This window comes from Seriola aureovittata, chromosome 4, assembly GCF_021018895.1.
Source record: "Seriola aureovittata isolate HTS-2021-v1 ecotype China chromosome 4, ASM2101889v1, whole genome shotgun sequence".
Lineage (NCBI taxonomy): Eukaryota > Metazoa > Chordata > Actinopteri > Carangiformes > Carangidae > Seriola > Seriola aureovittata.
Genome location: NC_079367.1, coordinates 24,299,564 through 24,324,399, shown reverse-complemented (window position 1 = coordinate 24,324,399; position 24,836 = coordinate 24,299,564). Strand labels below are relative to the sequence as shown.

Genomic DNA, 24,836 nt, shown 5'->3' with positions numbered 1-24,836 from the left:
ACTTGAGCTCAGAGACAAAAGTTTCATGTCAGTGAATTCATGTCAGGCTATAAAGGTTTGTGAATATCATCTGGCACTGTGCCTCCGTCCCGATGGTGTTAACAAGATATGAGGGCTAGCTGTGAAAGGTCAGGGAGAGGGCCAGTAATTCCCAACGTAGCACAATGAAGGAAACAGCTGTACAATATATGACTTTACTGGAGTTCATCTCAGTACTGGTTGTATTTTTTTACCATGGTCCTGTGTTTGCATTCGGTTTGTGCATATAGAACACCTTATATCATCTGCATATACACATCTTTGCATTACAGGACATCACATACAATATCACAGAAAATCTGCTGTACATTGACTCCATACATACAGTGCTGCAAGGAAATAGAATAATTTCAGTTGGCACTAAATCATCATCACTTATGCAAGAGAATGGTCAAAATTGTCATATTGACAGCAACTCATGCATTGAGTAACATGAAAGAAAACATTCTACCTTAAGTTACCGGTAGCTTTTGAGCTGAGGCACCACGTCAGTATTTGTGAACTATTTACTCAATCCTACAAAGTGTTCAATAATTTTCTAATTTCAAATAACTCATAAGCACTAATATTTAACTATTTTGAATCATCCTGTGTTCATATTTGAATTTGTTAAATTTCTTGTGAGCATTTCATTCATGTAAGCATTTATAAGCATTTGCTGCTTCTTTTGTCAATAGCGTAAAAGACATTATTAAAAATATTTGATATATTCCATTTATGCAGAATTTTTTTGTTAAAGGTTCTGCAAACAATCATCACTGCTGCTAGATATCGCACCAGACCACCAGCATCTCAGACCAAAACAAATGCTTCCAGCTAGTGATAGCAATACTTGCCAAACACATTCATAACGCTGGTAACAGCAAGTAAACTAACATTATCATGTCTACTGTAGCCGGTCACTAAAGAAAAAACAGACATGTAACTTAAGAAACATTAAGTTACTTACATTAGGAAGAAAAGAAGCCAGTTCCAAGTCAAGTCAAGATGGAGCCCTTTAGCAGCTTGTAGGTCTCTCCATCTAGGTAAAGCCTGACCAGTATTGGCTCCGAAGTCAGACTGGGAAAGAAATTCAGCCTTGGACTTATATGCTGGGACCATGACCGCACGAACGACACCGATAGGATCAGGAAAGACTTTACAAACATCATGGAGGTTCTGATGGGTCACTGGTTGACAAGGACTTGAGCTGGTCGTCCCCATGGTCTGTGCTCTGGTCTCTTTTCTTTCTTTGACTGAGACCTTTTTAGCCGAAAAACTGGTTTCTTCAGTGACTGAAATTCTGGAGGGTGGCACTCACCTGAATGCTGTGTACTGCACTCTCACCTGTGGGTGGTGCCTGTGTGTTTATACACTGGGGAGGGGCCAACATGGGGAGGGCCAAGGGTTTAACAGGAGGGACTGACATGCACTAACATAGGCAGTAACATGCACACGCTGCCAGACCAGCTACCAAAACAAAGAACAGAGGAACTCAAATTACATCACACACAGAGGGGGTATGACTTTGACTGTGTACTTTTACATAGAAAATAGTTGTTTGCTGCTATATTTCTGTTTAAAATCTCATTTACCAAACCATTAAATCACATGACACGTTTGAATAAACTGTTTATTCTTGTAATTTTAATATGATTTTCCTGTGAACAGGGGAAAACTTTTTTTAGAGTATGGCAGTGTTTTACTATTTGAAATAGGTCAGGTGTTTGCAGTATTTGTTATCTTTCCAATAAATTTTATGTGGGCCCACTTATGTGCAAATAGCACTACACCCCTGAATGTCTAGTTTACCTGGATATCTGGCTCTTGTTATTCCGGTCTGTGCCAACACAGATCTTTTTAATCGCTTTGACAAACATTGCAACTCCCTTGTGCCATAAATCAAAGCAGGATACAGTTGTGGCTCCATCAGTAGGGCCTAATCTGAATGTATCAGCTGGTGTCAACTCAGGGACAGAAAATCCATATGCTCTCTGTGTCTGTAGTTTGCTGTATTGTAGGTTGCCAGATATTGTTTTCTCCTGCGAATGACATAGGGTAGTGTTGACCAACCTGCAAACAAAGACAAGCATGTAGGAGGAGAGGGAAAAAAAATCCTGGCAGACAACACTAGCTTCAAAGTAGAGCACATAAGCACATAGTACAATGAATATAAACACCATCATGTAATACGCTTACAGGAGTAAGCATCCTAACAGTCGTTAGTAGGAATCCATTTAAACCAATTCTGACAAAGACTGATGGATTGAAAATCATAGTCTACAACCATTCATCCCTTCCAACTTACTTACTTCAGGTCCGATTCATTTTACCAACAGAAAACTAAAGAGCCACTCAGTTCTTACCACACAAGGCTACAATTGCACACATAATCTCATACATCAGATACAAGTGCCCTTCTGTCTGGATGGGAGTGGTGGACATTGGGTTTTCAATGGAACATTACTGCCATCTAGTGTGTTTGTTAAGCGACTGCTTGTGGGCCTGCGGATACTGCGCTGACAGGCATACTGCATTTGTGATCCTCTGCCATTTTGTATTTTTTTCTTGATTGAAAACCAAGGGTGAGGAGTATAAGCTCTGGGTCAATAAATTGCACAAACAAAATGAAAACTGCTCCTGTCGTCTTCAACAACAAGCTAAGGCACGTCGCCCCCAGTAAACTGCATCTGAGCTGCCAAGTACAAGTGTATACAACAACTGCATCCTGCTGGACAGAGCTCAGTGTGAGTGCGTTCACATTTACTATTCTAATGTGACGCAGTGCAGTGCCGAGACAAGTCATGCATCAGTCAACTAAAAGGTCTAAAAAAGTCGTATTTCTTAACGTTTCGAAAGTATACGTAATTTAAAATTTACATAGCGAAGTCAGTTTGAGGGCTTCTCTTGATTTGAAATTCCTCTTCCTGAGTGTCTATCCAACACTGAAACAGGAAAAACCTCACATTGTGTCACTGAAAATAATGTTCTTGTTAGAATACCTCTTACGTGCAAACATCCAGTATGTTCTCAGTGCTTTTACATAAAATGTACTCTGGTTTGAAGGCCCTAAAATGCAGATTTAGTTTGACTGACCCTCGTCACAAACATTTAGGCAACAGTCTCGTACAATCAGCTCACCATGCAGACTTTAGAACGATACTTGAGCCAGGATGATGAGGTTTGCCTCCATGTTAGAAGGTAAATTCTTGAACCCCACAACCAGCAGAGGGAGATAATAATGTATACTGTTAGTAGGGCCATGAATCCAAGTCTCCAGGGAGTGATCTCCTGTGAGAAGGTTGGGCCTATATGTGGGAGGTTTCAAGTTTAAATGCACAATCAGCTTAACTTAAACACTGCAGGAAGTAAATTAATCCTCAACAATTGGCACGATGCCCATACATTTACATTTAGCCACCAAATGGCCAAGTGCAATGGTGTGGTAGTAAAAGTATTTGAAATTGATCCATCCATCCAATTGCTCCATCTTTGCTCCTCAGTGGAAAAAAAGTGGAGTTTATTGAAAACTTAATAACTCAATTAAGTTAAATGATGTTAAAAGGTTTAACATTTACATGAACTTTTCATTTTTTGAAACCTTTTGAGTGTATCAATCTGCTGTTGGTCCCAGAAAAAATGCAAAATGAATCATGCAGCATTGAAATCTTTGTTCAGCATGCTTAAAGGGTTTTTTCTTTTGCTCAGAAAATGTCTCCCTCCTGGTGTTTTCATTTTTCCTGTGTGATGAATAGTTATTTCAATATCGTTAAGGGTTTTTTTTTTCTCAACAAATGAGACTGGAAATCCAAGTTTTTCAGCATTATATTTAGAGTATATAGTCTTTTCTACCAACCTATGTGAGAACATTTGAATCTTACATATTACATCATTTAAATACTGTCTGTGATTAGAACAAAACACCTGTGTAATGTGATGCAATGCAATATGTCAGCCCTGCAGTAAAACTACTGAAACTGTTGTGTTTTTGCTGACAGCACTATTTTATTGTTTGTGTACTGACTCTGTCACAGTTTATTGCAGGACACTTGCATTGGATTGTGTTCTAATATACAGGAGTCCCAATTTTTATTTATTCCCATCCTGCCAGATTCTTGTGTGATGACATGCAGTGCTTTTGCTATGTACCTGTTTGTATTCTGATCATCACACCTCAACATCCACGATGAACACAAAAACAGACTCTGTGGTCACAGTAATAAAGACCAGCTTTATTTTGTCTTCTCGCAATAGCTAGATACATTAAAGGCTTTTCCCAGAAAAATGGATACAAGTGGTAAAATCTGCCGACTGAAAATCATTTCTGAGCTGTAAATGCTGTAAAACAAATATGGCATCGCACATTGTTGTAATCATCATTTCAGCAAAATGGGTCTCCCCCTCTATGTCTCTGCACAGAATCATTACTAATAGGACTGAAGAAAGTGCCTCACTGAGATATTGTTGCAGCATGTTTTGTCAAATGTGACAAACAGTTCTATAATACCGTTCCCGAGCAATAACTGATGCTTAGTGGACTAAACCAACAACTATCTCTGTAGCTAGTGTGTTTCCTTTTTTTTGTAAGATATGAAAATGTAATGAAATGTCTCATTAAATTTCCAAATGAATAAGCTCCATTCTGATGAACAGAGTCACGTACTCTGGTGAAAAATACCCAACATCAGATGTGTTTTCGTTCAGAATGCCATTTGAAATTGCCTGAGATAAAGAAAATCATATCAACTTGTGAAACATTAAACAGAACTGTGCAGAGAATGAAACTGGCATATCGGAAATGTACATGGCATCAAGTAATTTCAAAGAGCTTTTGACATGTTTTTATGAAAGAAAAACTGTTGTTTGAGGGGGGAAAGCCCCATGACACACATTTCTATTGAGCAAGGATGATAGAAATGTTGCAATATCATTTCCACAACAGATAAACAAATAAGATACAGTCATATCAATCTCTCTTGTACTACTGTTAAATTTGTCACTGCAGTTTTATCTGCTTTTTACTGACACTTCTTAACGAAAGAATTGTCAGTCTCTCATAGAGATGAATAATTAGCTCTGTTATAACCACCACTTAAATCATAAGTGACCTGAGGTATGGAGCAGTCTGTGAAGAAGTTCGGGAAGGCCAAAGTGCACAGTGCGTTGTCCTCTATGGGCCCAGTAGCAGCCTCAGAGTGACAGTAGACAGGAGGCTGGGCCGGGCCCGTTCGCAGGCTCTCCCCTTGTTTCTTAGAGGGTCCAGAGCAGCTAGTCCAGGGCTCCGAGTAGAGGAGACCACCAACTAAATGGTGAGCATCGTAGGAAGCGGGATCTGGGCCCCCCATCTCTGGCTGCACCCGGAGAGGCATGCTGTGATAAAGGTCCTGGTCACTGACCATGTTGCTGTAATCAGGCCCCAAGAGCTCGAAGAACTCTGCAGCTTCAGGATTTCCTCGTTCCAAGTCCTTCAGCGTCATCCCAGATGTGGAGCTGACTTTGGAGCAGTTGGCAGGCTCAGTAAAGAAAGAGGGGGGCAAATTGCGATGCCTCAGGGGTGGCTTCTTGGCTTTTTCACCCCTTATATCCTTCACAGGGCTGAAGAGGGCTGCCAAGCTCTTGCTCTGTAAGTTGGCCTGGACCCCATCACGCTTAGGTAGAGTTTTGCTCTGCAAAGGGCTGGGCTGAGCCAGGGGGGACCCTTGTCTTTTAACTGGGGCCTCTGCTACATTTCCTGGTGTTATAATGCCAGTGCACCTTTTGATCTGCTTCTGTAGATACTTCCGGTGGTTGACTTTCCTCTTGGATTTCACTGGCTTGTCCAGAGCCAGCTTGATATTGCTTGAGGCCGAGTCTATGAAGCTCAGCAAGTCCCGAGTGGTCTCTTTGTAGTCCTCGTCATTTTCTGCCTCACCCAGGAGACTGCCATCCAGACTTTTCTCCACATCATACTCCATCACAGAACCAGGGAAGCAGAAATTCATGAACTGAGGGTTCATGATTGCAGTCTGAACAGCCATTACTCTGTTGAGCCCAGCGGCTACACCTGTGGCATCTGCTGTGATCCGTGAACCAAAAGTTTCTTCAGAGCATGTCTTTTTCCCTCTGACAAACGCTTGGTCCTGATGCTGCTCATGAAGTTCCTGTAAACATTCCAGAGTAGAAGTGACGGGCTCTGAGGAGAGCAAGGAGATCTTACAGGGGGCTGGACTAATGATGTCAGAACATCAAAGAGGAGGGGCAAAGGGACCGCAGGACTTAACTCTTTGCTTGTGCCCGACCACCTGCATCTAAGAGGGATTTGTCTGAAATTCCCTGCTGAGCTGAAGACAATAACTTCTGTCAGAACTCTCCCCCTCTAGTTTAACTGTTTGTGTGTGCTCTGAACCAAGAACGCTCTCATGAAACCAGAGGATATTACTGTAACGGTGAGCAGAGATGCCGTTAAAATCTTGGATAGAGTATTTCTGCTGTTATACAAATGCATGATATTAAAAAAAAAACAAACAAACACATTTAAACAATAAAAAATACAGCAGACTTCAGAGTTAAGTATCCAACATAAATCTCTATTATCCGTGGGATTCCTACTTGCTTTTCAAAACCATTTAAACCACTATTCAATCATCATGTCTACATATGTGTTTCTTGTGTGGATTACCAAACAGAAGTTATCTTGTGTTGTAATTATTGTTCAATTAGACACTGAAACAAACCCAGCTATAAAAAAAAAAAAAACAAGGCTAAACAATGAGGAGAACGGCTTCCTTTCTGTGGGAAAATCTTTGTGCCCAAACAGATGCCACTATCTGGGAGAATCTTCCCAACTGCTTGCTTGTGTCTTAATCTGCTCATGGCAAAAGTTGATTTCTAGTGCATTCCCAGGCCAGTGGGAATTTCTGCCCTGGCCTGACAACTATTATGGGCTGCCTTTGACATAAAGCCCTACAGGGTCTAAATAGCCTCTATTCTTTGCCCGGCAGTGAAAGGGAGCTTTGTGCCAGAGATTCATTAAATTGCACCTCACAGCCCCTTCGTAAAATGGGTCTCAATAATGAACAGTCGATTTAACTAGAAAAGCTGCCGGAGCTGTTAAATTAAAGGGGAATAAAGTGCAGTTCAGGCTCAGTGTGCCAGAAGAAATGTTGACCTTAAGAAATCCTGGGTATGAAACTTCTGTTGTAAACAATAACGTATTTACAGGAAGTTTCTTGGCCAGCACTGAATACAATAAGGGATGTGTACAAGAGCCAGATTGTTATGTTGCCAACACTTATCCCAATTTAAGAGGAATTTCAATTGCGTTTCAAGTGAATTTTGAGCGAGTGGGCTGTTAGACACAGGTTAACTATACAACATGAATGTGTAACCAACTGTTACACTAGTTTCTATCTGTCCCATCCTCTGCCCACATTAAACCTCAGTTTATTATTCGTGTTTTATGTTTGTTTTTTTTTTTCAGAGATACTGCAGTGGAGTAATTGAAAGGAGATCACTCCTCTTATGAAAGTGCAAGTTGAGGTGAGGCAGTGACTCATTTCAGAGTTGGAGGAATCGAAAAAAAAAAAAAAAAAAACAGGGAGCAAGGGAGTGAGGCCATTAAAAAAAAAAAAAATCTTTCTTATGTTAATCCCTGGGCAGAAAAGGGACAGTGAAACTGATAGCACTGATCTAATTATCTGTGGCCCAATACAAGTCTATGACTGAAAAGAAATCCAGCCATACTCAAATCTAAAAGCAGCAGATGGTTACAAAACAAAGATTATCTTGTTATTTATACAGCTGGCAATGAAAAAATAAGAATCCATGATTCACTTGTATTCATTTCAGCGGGCACAGTTTTTTTTTTTTTATCAGTTCAAACTTCTGGTTAATTACAGTAAAGTGGAGGGAAATGCAGGTCAGCAGCAGCAATATCACAACATCCCGTGGATTCAGTGGAGGAGTTTTTAACGCCTGCCCAAACTGATTCTGACTCCTTCTCTTTGCAAGCGGCACAATTTTGGCAAAGTGACATCATCACAGTCGTGGCAGCCATACCCCCCACCACCACCCTCACCCCCCTTCTTTTTTTTTTTTCCTAGTCAAGGGGCTTTGGCTTTTGTGCTGGTGGGTCATTCACATCACAGAGCCTGACGCACAGATCCCGGAAACAAGTTTCTATTGTTGCATTAAGGCTGAGAAGGCGAGAGGAGGCGAGAGGGGAGGGGCTGCGGCGGAGTAGCTCGGAAAAAAAAATACACAAACTGAGAGCACAACCCAGGAGGTTCTGACTTGTTTCTATTCTCAAGACTTTAAGTGTTGATTGTTAAGTTATTTATTAAATTCCTATAATAGACCAGTGTTTATTATAACTATGGATTGTTTTTTAAAAACTCGTTATATTTAAGACCTTGGGGGAAGTTTAATTAAGAGAAAATCATTTGTAATGAGCTGTGGCTTTTCCCACAACCAGCAAGTTGTTAAGTACACAGATCCATATTGTTGAGATATTGTTAAACATTACCACCACGCCCTCTGTCCCAGAGCATTTACGTATTCAGCAGCACCCAACCCCAAGGGTGCAGGGCGCTCAGTGCAACGTGATGTGACACACACAGGCTTAATCTCTTCCTACTAGTGTGTGGTCCCTGTCTGAGCAGGGACATACGCAGAGTTTGGGGTCGAGCGAATACTAATAATACCTTTGATTGATGGCCAGTGTCAGAGACTTAGAAAAGGCTGACGAAATTAATGACCTCTCAAACTCCTGAGAAAAGTTTAAGGAGGGCATTTAGTGGCAGAGACCCCATCCTCCCCCATGTTTAGCAATGTTTCTGAAATTCAGTCAAGCCTGTGACAAAATGTTGAGAAGTCAGGCTTTGAGCCTCCTGGTAGAAAATCAAACCACATACCAGTGCAGGACATGTTCCCCATCTGCTTCACTAAGTCATGTCATGTCAGGAACTTTTGCTTTAAAAGAGGAGGGGGGGGGGGGGGGGGGGGGGGGGGGATGAATAGGCTGGAACTGTTAAAAGAAAATTACAAAGAAAGAAGATGCATTTTCATTGCAGTCACAGTGTTTTAGTCGTAGTATTTTCATGACATTTGAGCCTTTTATGTTGACATTTGAAATAAGATAAAGAAAGAAACTGTGACTTCATGGTGAACTACAAAAGGCCTCTTGGTCCCTGCCGATTCCCGTATCCCCTCACCGCTTTGCTCTTAACCTTCCATCAACCCCTTCTCAACTTATCTGGCACCCCAGGAGTTGTATTAATAATATTACTAGCAGGGGGGAACAAACCAGGGTCTATGGGCTGCCTTGGTGCTGCAATTTAGAGCTTTAATGGCAGCCAGTGAATGAATGTGTGCCGGGGGGAATCCCACAGGTTGGTCCACAGGGGTGAGGTCAGCAGGCGTAGCTGCAATAACCTCCCACCACTCACTTTATTGGCCTCCTCCGATTGGGTTTTTATTAAATCTCAAGCACACGCAATTGTTCCTGCTAGGTGGAGGCAACTTAAAAGCCTCAGAGTTCCTAAAACAAGATGAAGAGTCAGCTCGACAGAACAACATTACATCCACAGATGAGTAAAAGACTGTTTGAAGGATATCAATATTGTCTGTAGCTTTCAGTTTCAGTGGTGGATGTGTTCCTGAGAACGATAGCCTGTAAATAATTTGAGTATAAGATGCAAATAGAAAACTTAAAAAGCAGGGAGGACACTGTTCTTCTGTGAACAACAACAAATCAAGTTTAATATCACTCTGGGGAAAGCTTTAAAAAAAAAAAAAAAAAGTATTTGGTGCCAATTTTTCTCCTGAGACTTCTTTAAGTGTTAAGAGGAATATTACCATATAAACGTATTTTGAAAGAACAAATACACCTGAATAACAACAATGGCTATTCAGCAGAGTGACAACAGAACTTAACACTAACAATGACATTAAATGACAAAAACAACATCAGAGATGAGAATAACAGGTAGTGTAGCCCTCATTGTAACACTGACTGAAAGGAAGAAAAACACCAGCTTGGAGGCAGAGAGACCTTAATGGGTTTTTGGCAAAACTTCCTATGTGAGGAAAGACAAAATGATGATGATCCGAGTCTTTTGATGATGATGATGATGATAATGTGATGATATGAATAAACAAAGATATTTACAGACTTACATTGTGATCAATCGTTTTTGTTTTTTTTTACTTCACAAACAGACACAGTACCTTTCTGTCTCCCAGCCCTTGGAAATGTGTAGTTTGGCATAAAGAAATGGAGTGTGAAAATTGTAGTTTGATACTCCAGCACTGAGATTAGATATGTGATTAAAATAAAAATTAAAAAAACACACTTACTAAAATCAAGAGTGATATTGAAAATTAAAGCTAAAGTTAAAAAAAAAAAAAAAATGTTAGAAATTTATTAATTTAATGTTAAAAAAAATGTCCCCAACACTGATTAAAAGAGGACAAACTTTGGTGGAATGATGGAAAGAGCACCCTGTCATGCATATTAAAGCTACACCATACATATCATGGATATCCTAGCCTGGTAACGTTCTGCTGCTCCTAGAGACTAAGGGGTTGATGCAGTCCGAGGGGCCTTTTTAGCTTGTTTGATCCACTCCTGAAAATACTTCACCTCTAACGCTCGGGCTGCACGGACTGAGGGAGGGTCGTGGTCGTTGCTGTAGCGCAGGTCCAAGTGATGGGCTCCGTCAGGAATCATGATGGAAACCAGAGAATTTGTGATGTTGCCAGTCACTCCGCCAGCCGACCACGGATCGAGTCCTCCGTTACTGAGACACAACGGCAGAATATTCACTCAGACACTTGAACTAGCTAAGGCATAGTCTTTTGTACACTCTAGTGCCAACATGTCAGTATTCACAGCACGTGTTTTGATTTTTGAAACATTTTATTCGAGTTTTCAAAGCATTATGAAACGTTGCTTTGAAAACTCACATCAAATTGCTTATTACCAGACTTTTTTTATCGCATGACAAGAGCTGCTAACTGGCATTTACCCTCATATGACCGACCTTAGTGTTCGTGATTAAGCTACACCAGAGTCAGTCAGCTTTTTCATTTACATTTTACAGACGTCTGTCTACCTCCTGTGGCTACACAGATGGCTGCTCTTAATTTGCCTGAAATAAAAGCCAGCCGGAATCTGCACTTTAATTGAGCTCGCTGCACTAGACAAACCCAGAAAACACAGAGAACCTTCTGCCGAGGTCTGTTTACCTGAAGATGATGTTGCTGTGAGAGGCGATGTCCTTCCCCCCGTAGACTATGCCTGCCCAGTCGGCTCGTGGCCGGACACCAAATATTGCATTACACTCATCGGAGAAGGCCTGGAAGTTCCACTCCCCTGGTTCAAACATGTCCTGGACGCCATCTGTGCACATGGGCATCACCATCTCTGTGCAGGCCTGGGGATGAGGGATTGAACACATATTCATTCATACAGGTAAAAGCTGCCCACTGACACATCTGTGCGCCAATTTATTCAGCGTGACATGACTGATCACTGCGCCCTGTGCTACCGCACCTGGTAAGTCCAGCCGAGATAACCGAGGCTGCCGGTTGCTGTCTGAGATGTGTTTAGACAGGAGGAGTCTCCGGTGTAGTTGTAGTAGACCTTTGCGGCTTGAGAGACACCGTGCAGTAGCTGGTAGTCAGACACAGCGGAATCGAATCCAAGATACTTGCACACCACCTTTAAAACACAGCACATTAACAAAACAAAACACCGCAGAATTAATCACAAGTTTGTGATTACATGACAGTTTAGGCAAGGTGAGAATGCTTCACATATTAAAGAGAGAAAAAAAAAATGAAGATATGTAATTTAGTTACAGCATCAGAAATGATTCAAACCCCTTCACTTTTTGCAGTTGTAAATGGATAAAACTGCACATCAGTTTTTGCAACATCAATTTACACTCAATAACCCATAATATCAAAGTAAAAAAAATGCTTTTAGACATTTTTGCAAATGTATTTAAAATCAAAAACTGAAATATCTCATTTAATTCAGTACTTTGTAGAAGCCCCTCTGGCAGCAATTACTGCTTCAAAACTTTGCATGCCTGGATTTGGGCAGTTCATCTCATTATTCCTGCCAGATCCTCTCAAGCTTCATCAGATGGGATGGGAAGTGTCTGTGAACTGCCATCTTCAGGTCCCTCCTCAGATGTTCTATGGGGTTTAAGTCTGGGCTTTGGCTGGGCCACTCAAGGACAGTCTCAGACTTGTCCCGAAGCCATTCCAGCACTTTCTTGGCTGTATGCTTCGGGTCTTTGTCGTGCTGAAAGCTGAACCGTTGCCCCGAGTCTCGGGTCGCGTGCACTCTGGAGCAGGTTTTCTTCAAGGGCCTAACTGTATTTGACGTCATTCATCCTTCCCTTGATTCTGACCGGTCTCCCTGTCCTCGTCGCTGACAAGCTCCACCCCATAGCACGATGCCGCCACCAACATGCTGCATCATATCGATGGTATGAGTATTAGTATTAGTGATGAGTGGTGCCTGGTATTCGCCAGACATAGTGTTTGGAGTTCTGTCCAAATGGTTCAGTTTTTTCTCATCAGACCAGAGAATCTTTTTCCTCATGCTCTCTAATTTAAACGCTGTTTGCTAAACTCCAAGGTACCATGAAGGCTGCTGTGAGGGTGATAAAGTGCTGCTGAGATGGTTGTACTTCCAGCAGGTTCTCCATCTCTGCAGAAGACCTCTGAAGTTCTGTTAGTAAGTCACTGTTGTGTGGTTCTTGGTCAGTTCCCTTGCCCGGTTACTCAGTTTGGCCGGTCTTTCTAACTAACTGCGTCCCATCAATTCATTTTGCCACAGGTGGACTCCAGTCAAGTTCTGGACACATTTCAAGGAGAATTCAAACAAAGAGGATGCATCAGAGCACAATTTGGATCCACAGCAAAGGGTCTGAATACTTTTGTAGATAAGAGATTTTTTAATAAATTTGATTTTCATTTTAAATAATGGGTTATTGAGTGTAGATTGGCAGAAATAGCATTTCTATCCATTAAAATTAAATGTACAACACAATAAAGTGCGTAAAAAGTGAAGGGGTCTGAATACTTTCTAAAGCCACTGTATATCCAAGTTGTTTACAAGACTGAAGATTGCTTTCTTGTGGCCCATAAAGTGTTTTTCCACATAAAAAGTGGTGGCGCCTGATTTGCATATGAAATTCCCTGGAATGAACTTGAATTTATTGCTCTAATCTTGGCACAAGAGGAAAAAAAAAAAAACAAACGTCCATTTACTTAAAGCCAATGATCTAAATGAGTGAAAATTTAAAGGTTTTGCTCTCATTACTACTGTTTTGTCTGACCATGGTTGATTTCTCAGAATTAATAGCATGGATGATAAATATTTGAGTTTCAGCTTTTGTTTGATTTCGCTGCGTGTTGTTATGGTTGCAGCAGCGGAGTTGGCCGTGGCTGTTGTTCTGCACTCTTTGTGGGGCATGGAAACTGGGCTTTCTTGTTTGGACGTTGGAGGGGAGCTGCACTAGTGTGGAGTCTGTTACTAAGGCTTTTGTCTGTGGGCTGGGGAGGAGTTGGTGGTCGATGGATGAGGAGGGCCACAGACATGTCCAACCAAAGATTTATACCGTGAAAAAAAAACACTGCAATTGCTCCAAAGCATCTTCTCCTTACTTTTCAGATAGGATTAGGCTTATACATTCATCTCTGCCAACAGATTTCCCTCCTCTAAGCCCTCAATACCCCGTTCTCACACTCACTCAGATAATCACATTAGCTTTGTCATTAAAAAAGCTCCTCTTTGCACCCACTGCCTAAACCGCTTAAACCACCCATAGGGGTCGCATACATTAAAGGCAAAGAGCCAAAAAAACTCAAAATGACCATTTAGTGTTTGTTCATCTAACGCGATGCTCTCGGATCTATTCAGTGGCTAAATGATAAACAAATAACAAAAAAATGTATCAGACTAGTAAAAGTTTTGGTTTGAGAGTGCTGTATGGGGCACTCGGAGGGGTGTTGAAGCACCAAACAGAGAGTCGTGGGGTCAATAGCAGAGCTTGGTTTATGCACGTGACATGCCAAGGTGACTGGTAGAATACACTTCACCCAAGTCAATCAGCCTCCGGAAAACAGCCGCTGTACTGTCACAAGCTGTTTTACATGAAAACAGAGGCTATTTTGTAACGCTGACAACAGGAAAGAGTTTTTAAATATGTTTAAAAGTTGTTGTTTTTTTTGTTGTTTTTTTTTTTTGCGTTAGCCACATTACATGACTGGATCTATTTATTCATTTATTTATTTATTTTTATTTTGGCAAGTTACTTGTGGTCACTTTTTCACATCAAGTGTCTAGTGAAGTATTTGTTACAGTCCCATTCAAATGAGAGTGGTGAACCTTTGTTTAATGGCCTCATGAGCTGCACTGGGCAAATGTCCTCTTTCTGTGGTGCCGTGTGAGCGTCCTAAGAGGAACACCTCAGAGATCTGACGGAGTGTGCAAATGAAAAGACTATTGGTACGGGAGAAGAAAAGAATGGTGGCTTACTTGTAGCTGCTCATCTAAAGAATACTTAAAATCCAAAAGAAACTAGATCCTTATGAATATTAATGAAGTTAATTGACAGCTGTTGTAAACAAAAGCTTGAAGACCACAACAAACACTTGTAACACAATCGGCTGAAACACGCATTCATTTCAATTAAGGACAGGCTGTCAGGCCAAATCAGGTGCTTAACCAAAGACAAACAAAATCCAAAGCTGCAATAAAGTAAAAACTTTAGACAGTAAATCAATTTGAAGTTAAACTAAAAACTTTTATTCTTTTATTTAGTAATTGTTTTGGCCCGACTGCCACAACTCATTTTAGAAATACTGTTTGACTCTTAAGATACAGAACTGAACTAGCGGCTGTTTGTACCTGGATTGGCCAGCGAGGCAGGGGCTGGAGGAAGTTAGCTTCGTAGGGGTAGTCCACCATAGCCAGATTCACCCAAGTCTCCTGAAGCCAGTTCTTGAAGGCGATAACATCAATCGTGTTTTTAAGAGGCTTGCATAAGCTGAATTCTTCTGACAGCCACTGAAGACCAGCCGCTTGTCACAAGAGAACAAAAAATTAGTCATTCCTTGAAGGCTGCATTATCCATGTTATCATGTATGTTCACTACTGTATCTACAACACTACTGGTTACTCAAGTTTTACAGTGAAATTGTCATTTTAAACAAAGATAAAACAATGTTGTACTACGACTACAGCATATAAAGCTTCATGGGAGCTTTAGCTGCAAAATGCTAGTAAAATGATCACTATTTTACCTTGGTTAAACATAAAAAAGTGACAGGGTGCTGAAATGTAATTTTCCAGTACAGACGCAAATACTCATTTAGTTTAAAATATGCACAGAAAAACTCAGTATCATGTATCGACTTTTCAGAAAAGAGTGGTGACAAAAAACATGAAGAACATGAAGAAATACTTTGTATATTAACCATCAAATTTGAATCAAACAGCACATTTCTTCTTTTATTCCAAGTCAGTGATTGGTTCCTCCTTTTTCAACTATCACTTCCTTTGCACATCTTTTTCTAATGCCAGTTCCCAGAATCTCAAGTTTTTTGGGACAGATGCTTTAATGACACAAAGTGTCAACCATCATCAATTTATTTGAGGTTTCTGGGTTAATGTGATAGAAAAAACGATACATCAGCATGTCTGCCCTGTTTAGCCAAATACCATGCTGTCTCACTGCTTGCTTAGTTGCTATGTGATATTGATCAATATTGTTGGGAATTCTCAGTGTAGCTTCTTTGTGCCCTCGCTCCTATAAATGCTTTGTCTGTGGCTGGAGTAACATTTTTCACTAATAATCAGAACCTTACAGCATGAGGAGTATTTCCTCTCTTGGTTTTAGACAGTTCTGTTCGGGATATTATCAAACTGCATTTTGAAAATATTGGATGTGGGTAGATTTGCACCACTGGCACCACTTTCTAATAAGACACTTTAAAATGATTTATAAGCTGTACCTAATGGCTTTGTCGGCTATAAGCCATTAATTAGACCTTTTGGGTTGCCAGGTTGGGACAATCATCCTCCAGCATGACACTGTGTCTGTCTTTTTACTATTAAACTCATCAGAAAGTCCCCTTATACATTAACTTATAATGTATGCCAATGCTGGAGGAGGATTTCCTATCACTTAGCAACCTGAAACTGTTCTTATGAATAGCTTATATCTGTCCCATCAAGCATTAGTAAATGATTGATTCACAGTTAATCAAACTATCAGTTACACCTTATAAACGCTTTGTAAATGCCTTATTAGAAAGTGGTATCGACTTTTTTTTTTTTATTGTGTAAATTTATTTCCAGTGGCATGACAAGAATAAAAAGTGCTACTCAATTCAATGAAGCTTACTCCTATAGTTTAGGATTGTGATCATGGAAAAAGTACCAGGGGATCATATTAAGGCACATTTTCTTTTTCAGATCTGAGTGGAAGACTGAAGAACTCAGACAGTCTGAGTTATGCAGGTTATAAATTTAATGGATCCACATATTCTCTCTCACAATCTGTCCTCTGTGGAGAGACTCTAGAGTTTATACCCAGTGGCACTACAGGTTTAAGTAACAGCTGTCTGGTTTCAGGCTTTAATAGACGACTGCACCACTTAACAAATGTGGACCATATGGAAAGAAATTCTTACAATCCAGGAGCCTTCCTCATAGATAAGATTTAACATGATTGATTTATTACTCTGAATAATTCAAATAAGTCCTACTTCCTATAATGTGACAGATCGCATAAATCAACTTGTGAGTGTTCGACTTACCAGTGGAAGAGACATTATTAATAGCCTTCCACGATTTTCTAATGTTTGCGTCACAGTTATAGCCACTTTCGGCAAAGTCCTGTGTTACTATTTTGTAGAAGTCTCCACATGGCACCATGCCAGGGAACTGCCATATTGGTGCGGAGGACGCCAGAGCTCTGAAATACAGGAAGAAGCAAAACCATTTTAGATTTTCTCTCAATCCCTTATCCATGGCGATCTGTGAATAACATTTGTGTAAGGTGTTTGCAATAGGAGCGTACTGATTACAAAGGCAGTGAGAAAGTCAATAGAACGCAGATGCAAACTCTGATACCAAATGTCTCATACTACTGCAGTGCCTCTTGTAAAACAGACTGCACAGATTCACCATGACGGCTCAAATGAACATCTGGTATTTATTACAGACTCCCTTAAGTCCTTTGGTGTGAAATGACCAGTTAGGTAAACATGAAGCTGCTGTGTGAATGCACCACTATGTGACTTCTTGGTGTGGAAGATGTTTTTCTTTTTTTATTACATTTTTCTACTGATTACAGCTGCAAACAAACAAAGATGACTAGTGCACATTTGGGTAAATTTAACCTGCAGGTCCTCACAACTACACTGATACGTTACCCAACAACTATATTGGGGTATTTCATCCTGAACCAGGCAGAGAGCATCCCTCCATAGGAACCTCCAACAGCGATGACAGGGCTGTGCTGAGCTCCGGGTAAAGTGCTCTTCAGGTTTTGAATCAGGACTGCAAAATCTGCCAAGGCTTGCTCTGAGGTCAGGTAGTTCAGGTGTTTGCTGTCCTGCAAAAGCACATGACAAGTATCGTTCCACAATTAGGTGGCCATCACCTAAAAGATTGATACACATGCATGTAAAATTATTCTCTGGCCCTGTAAGTGAAATTTATTTTGGCGGGTAATTATTTTAACACCTTTAGCTACAAATAGAATTGGAAATGTCTGCATCTGCTGAATCATTTTTGCTTTCAGGTAAAATGCCATTACAGTCTTAAGGTATAAGATTTGCTTTTGTTAGTTACTGGCTTGAAACCAAAATAAGAGAAAAAACATATAATCAAACATACTTAATCAGATTTTAATTAGACTTAGATGTGATCTCCTTGTGTGACACTGCATCTTCACTTACACTATAAGAGTCTTGTCCAAATGGCAGGGATTCTCCATAGTAACGATGCTCTGCAAAAACCAGCATGGCGCCCAACTCCTCCGCAATTTCCCACATGAAGCCCTGAAGAAAAAACAAAGGTAGGTGTTCAATTATATTGAGGACTGTGTGCAGTGTAAACACGAGTGAACAGAGGAGATATTTACAGTGTTGTTGCAGAACCAGGTGATGTCGCCTTCATTGCCGGTGTAGAACAAAATCGGTCCTGCAGGCTGCTTCCAGAGTTTGTCACCAACAAGGTATCTCTGCTTGAAGGTGCCTTCCTCCAGGAATCCAAAATGATCAATCTGAAACAAATAAAAATATAATACTAAATAAACTAACTATATAATCTTAAATGTGTTCATGTACGCAAATTGATCACAAACATCAATGAAACGTATCCAGAATAAGAACTATTACATAAATATAGCCCGTCAGTATATGTCTGAGACCACTTTCCCAAAATGCGAAGATAGACATGTTTAAAATGAATGAGAAATTAATTTGAAAAACATATATACAAATATACAATTTTTCATATGCATGTTGTTTTAATAAACTTGCATATTAAAGTGACATATATGGCGACATCACTCTTTATGTAGGGACATATATGGCATGTACTGCTTTTCTGTAGAAATGTGCAACCAAGAAACTTCCTTAAAAGGGCACCATGTGTTATTGTTAAACATTTTTAATGAAAACCTTGATGCAGTTGAACAAATGAGATCACGCTTGAGATCATTGTTAGCCTGTGTCTCATAGAGAGAGCAGGAGTATGTACTGACTTGTAATGACAGGAATAATTTCTACATTTTAAAAAAGTATGACAAAGTGTTGTGACATAACAAATAATTACTAAAATAATCTTTACTTGGATAATGCCTGACTTTCAGTACGTCAGTGTTACTCCACAAAATAAAGACTGCGTTTTCATAAACTCAGTTGCTTCCTGTGTTAATGATTATGTTGCAGCATGTGACTTTTACTGCCTGACATAAACAATGATTTACCCGTTCATGAGGTACCTGTAATGTGAAGGTTGTGATACACTCTTCCTTTGTGGAGTTTCTAACATTCAGCTTCTGTTGAGTCTGTCAGAGATGGTGTTGATTCAAAGCCTTTTGAGGCTGAAGTTAAGTGTATATTATACAGTCATACTGAAGAACAAGCCTCCCTACTGAGACTAGCTTTCAAAGTGTAAATTAGGGATGTATCTCCCTTTGCCACATAAAGCAGAAAATGTAAAATTTGATCCAAAAAGATGGCGTCTCTTGTGCAATGGTCACACTTTAATTGACAGAAAAGCTATTGCGGCAATCATTTTTACTGATGTTCAAATCAACAGAGCATTTTAGAGGATGCAGTCCAGTCCACACAGACTGCTCTGAGAGGTGGGTGTGATCAGCGGATACCTGGCCCTGTGCCAACTATGGCGTTTTGAAATGACAGTCCCGAGGTTGGATTCGGGGGTAATTAGCCCCAATTTGTATTAAAACATGTTGGAGCCAGTTTAAGGGATGCCACATTAGTTCCACTTTAGATGAGCTCTGAGATATCCTTTCATCAAACCTCAGGGATTCTGGGGTATCTTCCCCTTTCAACTATATTTCCTGTATTCTTTATTAAACAAAGGCAGAAAGAAACCAACAACTTCACAGAGAAGACAACCCCATGAGGCGACTGAGTTGTCCAACCCCTGAAACAGCCCCGGCACTTAATACAAAATGTTTTTGTTTTGTTTTTCCCCCCCTCCTTGCTCTCTTCCCTCCTCAGTGGATACAAAGGAGGCAGCAATTTTATGAGCCAATGACAGCAAAAAGATGCCGGGGCCTCAATGTGTTCATTCAAGCCTCGACTCCTTAGCGCTTGGCAGCGCTTTTAAGTGCGAGGGGACCATGAGACAGTTTAAAGGAAAAGTTCGGCAGTTTAGCGGCAAAATAAGTGTCAGTTATATCGGCTGAAGTGTAAAGTGGGAATTTTGTGAACAAGCCATTTAAGTTACTTTGAATCGTTTAAAAAGCGACATAATTTGTTTAGTTATTTTTCATTTCACAACAAGGTTTTTGAATGGTAGATGCCTGATTGCGGGAATGAAGCTCTTCAGTAACTGAAATCCAAGCTCTGTTAAAATGAAAAGAAAAATATTCTAATAAACAACTGTGATATATATGCCAAAACTAAAGTGGTTGAATGTATCAAGTGCTTCAGCAAAAGGACCCCTGGTGAGTACTCTATCACTTGCACCCACTCAGTATGCACATCACAAAACCCACGAGAGCGGTTTTGTAACAGATCCACACCCTGATAAAACAGTGCCCCCATGTGGTTAGTGCTTGCACAACTTGGAGCACTGTTTGTTCCAATTAAAATTCACTGCACATACTGTACATCTACTGGACCAGTACGTGAACTATTCCACAAGAGAGAGAGAGAGCTGCATCTGTTGTCCATAAATTGGACACATGCGGGGGAAAAAAACGCAGTACAAGCTCCAGTAAACGACAGCAGTTAATTTAGAGGATGCGAGAGGACACTTCCATTCATTGTCTGGAGGCAGAATGCAGTCCAGAGGATTTCCTCTGGACAACTGCTGGATTACTTGGTGCTCTCTTCACAGCAGCTCGTCTCACACAGAGTGGAGAAAAAAGTTGCATGATTGATGATTATTTCATGACAACAGCAGACTTGCTACCGGTACTGAAAAGTGAATTACAGGGATTTATTCTTTTTTCTTGATTTTTTTTTTTTTTTTTTTTTTTTGCACATTTGGAAAAGAAGCAGTTTCTTGTTGATTGGGTGAAAAAAAGCACATCAGACAAGACAATGGGCGTCAGAAGGGAGGAAATGGTCTTTATCTTCTTGTCAGCTTGGCTGATTAGGCAGGATGCCGTGGGTTGGACCAGGTGTGGAGCATTGTCCCCAAATCCAAACACTGTTTAGTGCACAAACACTATTAATAGTATGTAAAGATAACAGTTAGAGCTGCAACTAATGGTTATTTTCTTTGTTGATTTATTTGATGACTATTTTATTGAATAATCGATTAAATGTCTGATCTATAAAACATCAGAAAATGGTAAAAAAAAAAAAAATTCACAATTTCTTAGAGCTCCATGTGACACAATCGCCTTGTTTTGTCTGGCCAACAGTCAAAAACAAAGACACCAGATTTACTAAAATGTAAGACGAGGAGAAGCAAATCCTCACATTTGAGAATCTGGAAGCATCAAATCTTTGGCATTTTTACTTGAAAAATGCCTTAAATGATGAATCTATTATCAAAGCAATAATCAACAAATCATCACAGCTCTAAATATTGCTATGCTAATGTTAATAATCAGCACTTTTCCAATATGTACTTAATAATAATAATCTGTGCATTATTCTAAAATGTTTAGCTCATTAATTCTCTCACTAATTCATACAAAAGAATCTGGGATTGTTTCCATCCACTTCCTTGTGTGTTGGATTGTCTTTTCCTGACGGCTACAAGCATGGATCTTAGAATGTCCAATGTCTAAATTGGCAGGGGAACAGGCTCAGATGTTCAACACAGTTTAAAGTTTAAGGCTAAATGCAGACAGATAGATACCTGATGCCCAGATTTACAGACTGTGAGGTGTGACTATGTTCAGTCTCTGTTAAAAATCTTGTAAGACACTGACTTATATCAGAGTCAGTGAAGAACATCTGAGGGAAAACCACAAAACAATAAAAGAAAAAAATCAGCAAGAGTTAAGTTTTCAGTGATCCTGACATTTTAAACTCTAGCATTATCATCTTGAGAACAGATATAGCAGTTTATGGAGCACCTAAATGCACTACTGTGCTAGGTTTCTATAATTTACACAGTTTACTGTCATGGTAGGTGATACAGCTAATTAATCAGTACATGATGAGGGTGAAGAGGGACCTCCACTCATTGTCTAAAATGTTTATTTAATGATTAATCATAACAATTATTCAGATTTACACCAAAATGATGAATACTGTCCTTTAAATGTGGGGAAGCTGGTTCGTTTACCTTTCACAACATCCCTGACTGCAGGAAGAGCAGAGTCATTAAGACAAAAGCACGGCCTTGTGATTGTGTGAGTCAGGTTCACAAGTCACTAAACGTGATTGCTGTGCTGTATACGACAACACACACAATGCAATCTGATTCCCCATGAAGTAACAGTAAATGGAAAATGTAAAGGCTGACAGAAGACCTCTCAAACCCCCCCCTGAGGCAAAGTCTTTCAGATTCACTGGGCCCTGGAGACCTTTTTAGGCACGGAGCCAGGAGGGATAGTTACAGTTCTGCTGGCAAGAACAGAGCCAATTGTGATGGTTTTCCCTTCACTACAGGAAGCCAGAGGGAAGCACCTATTGTCTGTAGACACAACACATGAGCAACTTCCACGGCATTAAGTACATTGAACACATTAGAAAGAGCAAGTGGTGCAGATATAAGTAAATGGCTAACAATGAAGCCAGGTAATGGTAATATAGAGGTAAATAATAATGTGAGCAAACTAAAATGAGCCAGTACTCATCATATAATATCAATCTTATTTTCACATAACACTCCTTCATGGTTTTCTTTTAAATATTCTTTTGTCATTATGACACCAGTTTTATCGGTTGTTTTATTATTTTACATCAAAAGATGTTTCAGGCCAAATATTAGGATCACTTTTATTTATTTGGATTTTTACTCATTCATACCCATAAACTCAGCAGTTATTTAGTTTGCAAGTCAAACATTAAAAAGTGAAGTGAAAGAGAAAGAAGTAAAAGAGGAAGGAACCAGTGGGAAAAAGTACCCATATTATATTAACTTTTTACAAGTAGGCTTAATTGTGAGTGAAAAATTTGAGAATTTTTAAACTCACCTGCTGGTCAAAGTAAAATGTTTCATAGCTGATGGGAGTCTCAGTGGAGTAAGATGACCCACCGAGCCTGGTGAAAAGTTGTGATTTGAGGGCGATCACGTGTAAACAGCCACAACACAACGCTAGGATGCAGACAGCTGCAGCCCTGTCCAAAGCCCCCGTCCTGCCTCCAGCCCTCATCGCTGCCTCTGTCAAACACAGCTCACAACAAAGTGATCTTCAGCACATGATAATGAGATCGCATGATCTCTCTCCCTCTCTCTCTCTCTCTCTCTGTCTTTGCTTGAGCTGGGAAGAGGAGACCTGTCCCGTCAAAAAAAGGAAGTGAGACTCGCCTGTCAGCAAACCCAGAGAGGTGTTGTTTGCCAGCATGTGACCTACATTCAGCCGCAGAGCAGATGCAGCCAGCTGCTGGACAGGAAACATCGGGTTCAACGTCTCCCCAACATTTTGAACAACTTTAATTCAACTGCAGCCGGCTAGCAGTCAGCAGATACAGCAGACGGTTCCTACTATAAATACGCTCGCAAGGGATGCTGGGAGACGGAGTTCTATACGTGTGCACGCTGATGCTAGAAACGCTCCGAAGTCACGCGGCCATCACTAACGAGCGAAGACATAAGCCTGCGTTCGTTTTCGACTTCGGCTTTAACGGGAACAGCCGGTGACTGCAGGGTTGGACGATAAAAAAACACTGGCGTCAAGTCGGACACACTCACACACTCCACCTCCCGTAGCGTCAGTGAACTCACCGCACTGTCTGATCTCCCAGCGTGCACAGCTGCTCTGACTCTTATCAGTTTTACTAAAGCTACACAGTGTTACTCACTCAAAAATGTGTTGTTCTAAAAACATTTGCAGGCCACACACAAGCATATGTATAGAAGCTCATTTCTGCCACTGATGAAAAACAAACCCTAAATAGAAATAAAGTTTCTCAAAATAATGACTTAATATCTCAAATTACTTCCTATAGAGCTGCATGTTATGTAGTTATGTTAGTCAAACTTTAATGTATGATCAATATTTTCTATATTTGTTGCACTGAAATATGGGTGTTTTGGTTACTTGATTATTTATTTATATGATGCATCATCAATATTGTAATGTTACTAGTCATGGTTACTAGGTTGTGTGATCTATGCCGCTATGTCTAGCTATACAGGATAAGTGCTGTATGTCTATGAAATTGAACTTGTATCAAATAGTAGTTATGCATGGTTGTGGAGCACTGATGTAGAGCAAGAAACTTGTAGATATGTGCTCTTGCCACCAAGCTAAACTTAAATTTGAGCTTCATGAAGATGTGTTTACTTATGACAATATGTAGTAAAATAATGTTAACCATGTGGGTGACCGACCAGTCTCTGCTAGATGCTGACGTCTATCCTGTTACATTTGACTTAGCTCATGTTAACCTTACTGGGTTTTAGTGACTGAATTCAATGTATTGAAATATAAAGTTTACAGCTCTTGTAGGCACAGCCGTTGGAAGTAGCCTAGGCTAAGGGTGCTGCAACACCCACCTTAAGGTGCTGCACCCCAGCCTCCAGGTGGCCGGCAACCTATAAGCCCATATTTGTGTCATTGCAATAATTAATTCTGTTGTGTGGGAGCCATGAGATGTGTGTCTCATGGACCTGGTTGACACATGCCAGTTACTGTGGATATTATACTTTGCCTTGACCGGTAGGATCAGTAGGTCTATATTGCCGTTTTTGTGCCGAGTAGTGGTTGTTTCTGCAGCAGACATGCTGCTCCTCTGTGGATGGTTAAATATTCAGTGCACATAAACACATTGAATGTAATCAGCAATTAAATGGCAAGCTGCTGAGTTAGTATTTCACTGGAATTGGGAGGCAGAAGAAAAACAAGAGTATTATGCATGTGTCCGCCGCCCAAACAGGAAAACAAACAAACACATAAACAGCCCATATATATAAACAAAAT

At 40.3% G+C, this 24,836-nt stretch overlaps 2 protein-coding genes across 2 annotated transcripts; both read right to left on the bottom strand.

The window, feature by feature from the left end:
• Nucleotides 1–4,229: 4,229 nt before the first annotated feature.
• Nucleotides 4,230–6,305, bottom strand: LOC130167841 (protein FAM181B). The gene is given in 3 exon segments (XM_056374342.1): nucleotides 4,230–6,199; nucleotides 6,202–6,272; nucleotides 6,274–6,305. Coding segments are annotated over 3 exon segments (1,230 nt in total). The 3' UTR covers nucleotides 4,230–5,072.
• Nucleotides 6,306–9,726: 3,421 nt separating this feature from the next.
• prcp (prolylcarboxypeptidase (angiotensinase C)) lies at nucleotides 9,727–23,723 on the bottom strand. The gene is made up of 9 exons (XM_056374943.1): nucleotides 22,887–23,723; nucleotides 18,171–18,311; nucleotides 17,986–18,087; nucleotides 17,458–17,639; nucleotides 16,840–16,997; nucleotides 14,927–15,099; nucleotides 11,552–11,719; nucleotides 11,245–11,432; nucleotides 9,727–10,796 (listed from the first exon to the last, which is right to left on the bottom strand). Exons 1-9 carry the CDS (start codon nucleotides 23,064–23,066, stop codon nucleotides 10,574–10,576), a joined length of 1,515 nt encoding a protein of 504 aa, XP_056230918.1. The 5' UTR covers nucleotides 23,067–23,723; the 3' UTR covers nucleotides 9,727–10,573.
• Between the last annotated feature and the right edge of the window lie 1,113 nt (nucleotides 23,724–24,836).

Bases quoted from the DNA above. Each gene is read 5' to 3' on its own strand.
- prcp (XM_056374943.1), bottom strand. From the start codon at position 23,066: ATGAGGGCTGGAGGCAGGACGGGGGCTTTGGACAGGGCTGCAGCTGTC. The intron at 15,100-16,839 runs GTAAGTCGAACA...TCTTGTGACAAG, and splicing joins TAATAATGTCTCTTCCACTG to CGGCTGGTCTTCAGTGGCTG. The intron at 11,720-14,926 runs GTACAAACAGCC...TGTGTTTTAAAG, and splicing joins TGCCTCGCTGGCCAATCCAG to GTGGTGTGCAAGTATCTTGG.